This window comes from Chiloscyllium plagiosum, unplaced genomic scaffold (genome assembly GCF_004010195.1).
Source record: "Chiloscyllium plagiosum isolate BGI_BamShark_2017 unplaced genomic scaffold, ASM401019v2 scaf_4439, whole genome shotgun sequence".
Classification (NCBI taxonomy): domain Eukaryota; kingdom Metazoa; phylum Chordata; class Chondrichthyes; order Orectolobiformes; family Hemiscylliidae; genus Chiloscyllium; species Chiloscyllium plagiosum.
Window position 1 is genome coordinate 7,072 of NW_025210995.1, and position 858 is coordinate 7,929.

At 55.8% G+C, this 858-nt stretch overlaps 1 protein-coding gene across 1 annotated transcript; it reads left to right on the forward strand.

The window, feature by feature from the left end:
• On the forward strand, positions 1–510 carry LOC122546984 (gastrula zinc finger protein XlCGF49.1-like). Its single transcript, XM_043685584.1, has one exon. The coding sequence runs from the start codon at positions 1–3 to the stop codon at positions 508–510; it is 510 nt and encodes a 169-aa protein (XP_043541519.1).
• Positions 511–858: the final 348 nt, after the last annotated feature.

Sequence of the window (858 nt, forward strand, 5' to 3'; positions counted from 1 at the left end):
ATGGAGAAACCGTGGAAATGTGGGGAGTATGGGAATCACACCGGGCAGCGGCTGTTCACCTGCACTCAGTGCAGGAAAGGCTTCACTCAGTTACACCACCTCCTGGCCCACCAGAGGGTCCACACCAGCAAGAACCCGTTCATCTGCCCCGTGTGTGGGCAGGGCTACACTCAGTCACACCACCTGCTGCCGCACCAGCGGATGCACACCGGGGAGAAACCGTTTTCCTGCTCCGTGTGCGGGAAGGGCTACACTCAGTCGAATCACCTGCTGCTCAGCTTCGGCGTCGACACTTGGGAGAAGCCGTTCACCTGTCCCGTGTGGAGCAATGACTTCTTTGATTCCTCCACCCTGCGTAAACACCAGCACATCCACACCAAGGAGCGGCCGTTCACCTGTCCAGTGTGTGGGAAGGGCTTCATCCACTCGTGCAACTTGTGGAGACACCAGCAACTTCACAAGTTAGATGGCGCAGGGATTCAGGTTGGACTCTGCTGTTACCGATGCTGAGAGTCACAACTTGAACCCTGTTTAGTGGGTGAAGTGGGAGGGGCAAGGGGTTCCTTTATGCTGAATGGCCGCTCTCTCACCCACTTTACTTCAAGTGGGGGCTGATGCACTCTGAGCCTGGGATTGCACCTTCCCTACGGAAACAGTCGACAGAAGCGGCTGAAGTGCAGGGAGATCTGAAATAGATACATTTGTCTCTGTCCCATTGAGTCTCCACCACAGTCAATCCAATTGGGCTCTGTCAGTGTTTATGCTCCACCTGAGCCTCCACCCACCCCTTCATCACCATACAGGTATCCCCTGCTTTTGGAAAGTTGACTTTACCCCCTACCCCCTCCCCGCCCAAGC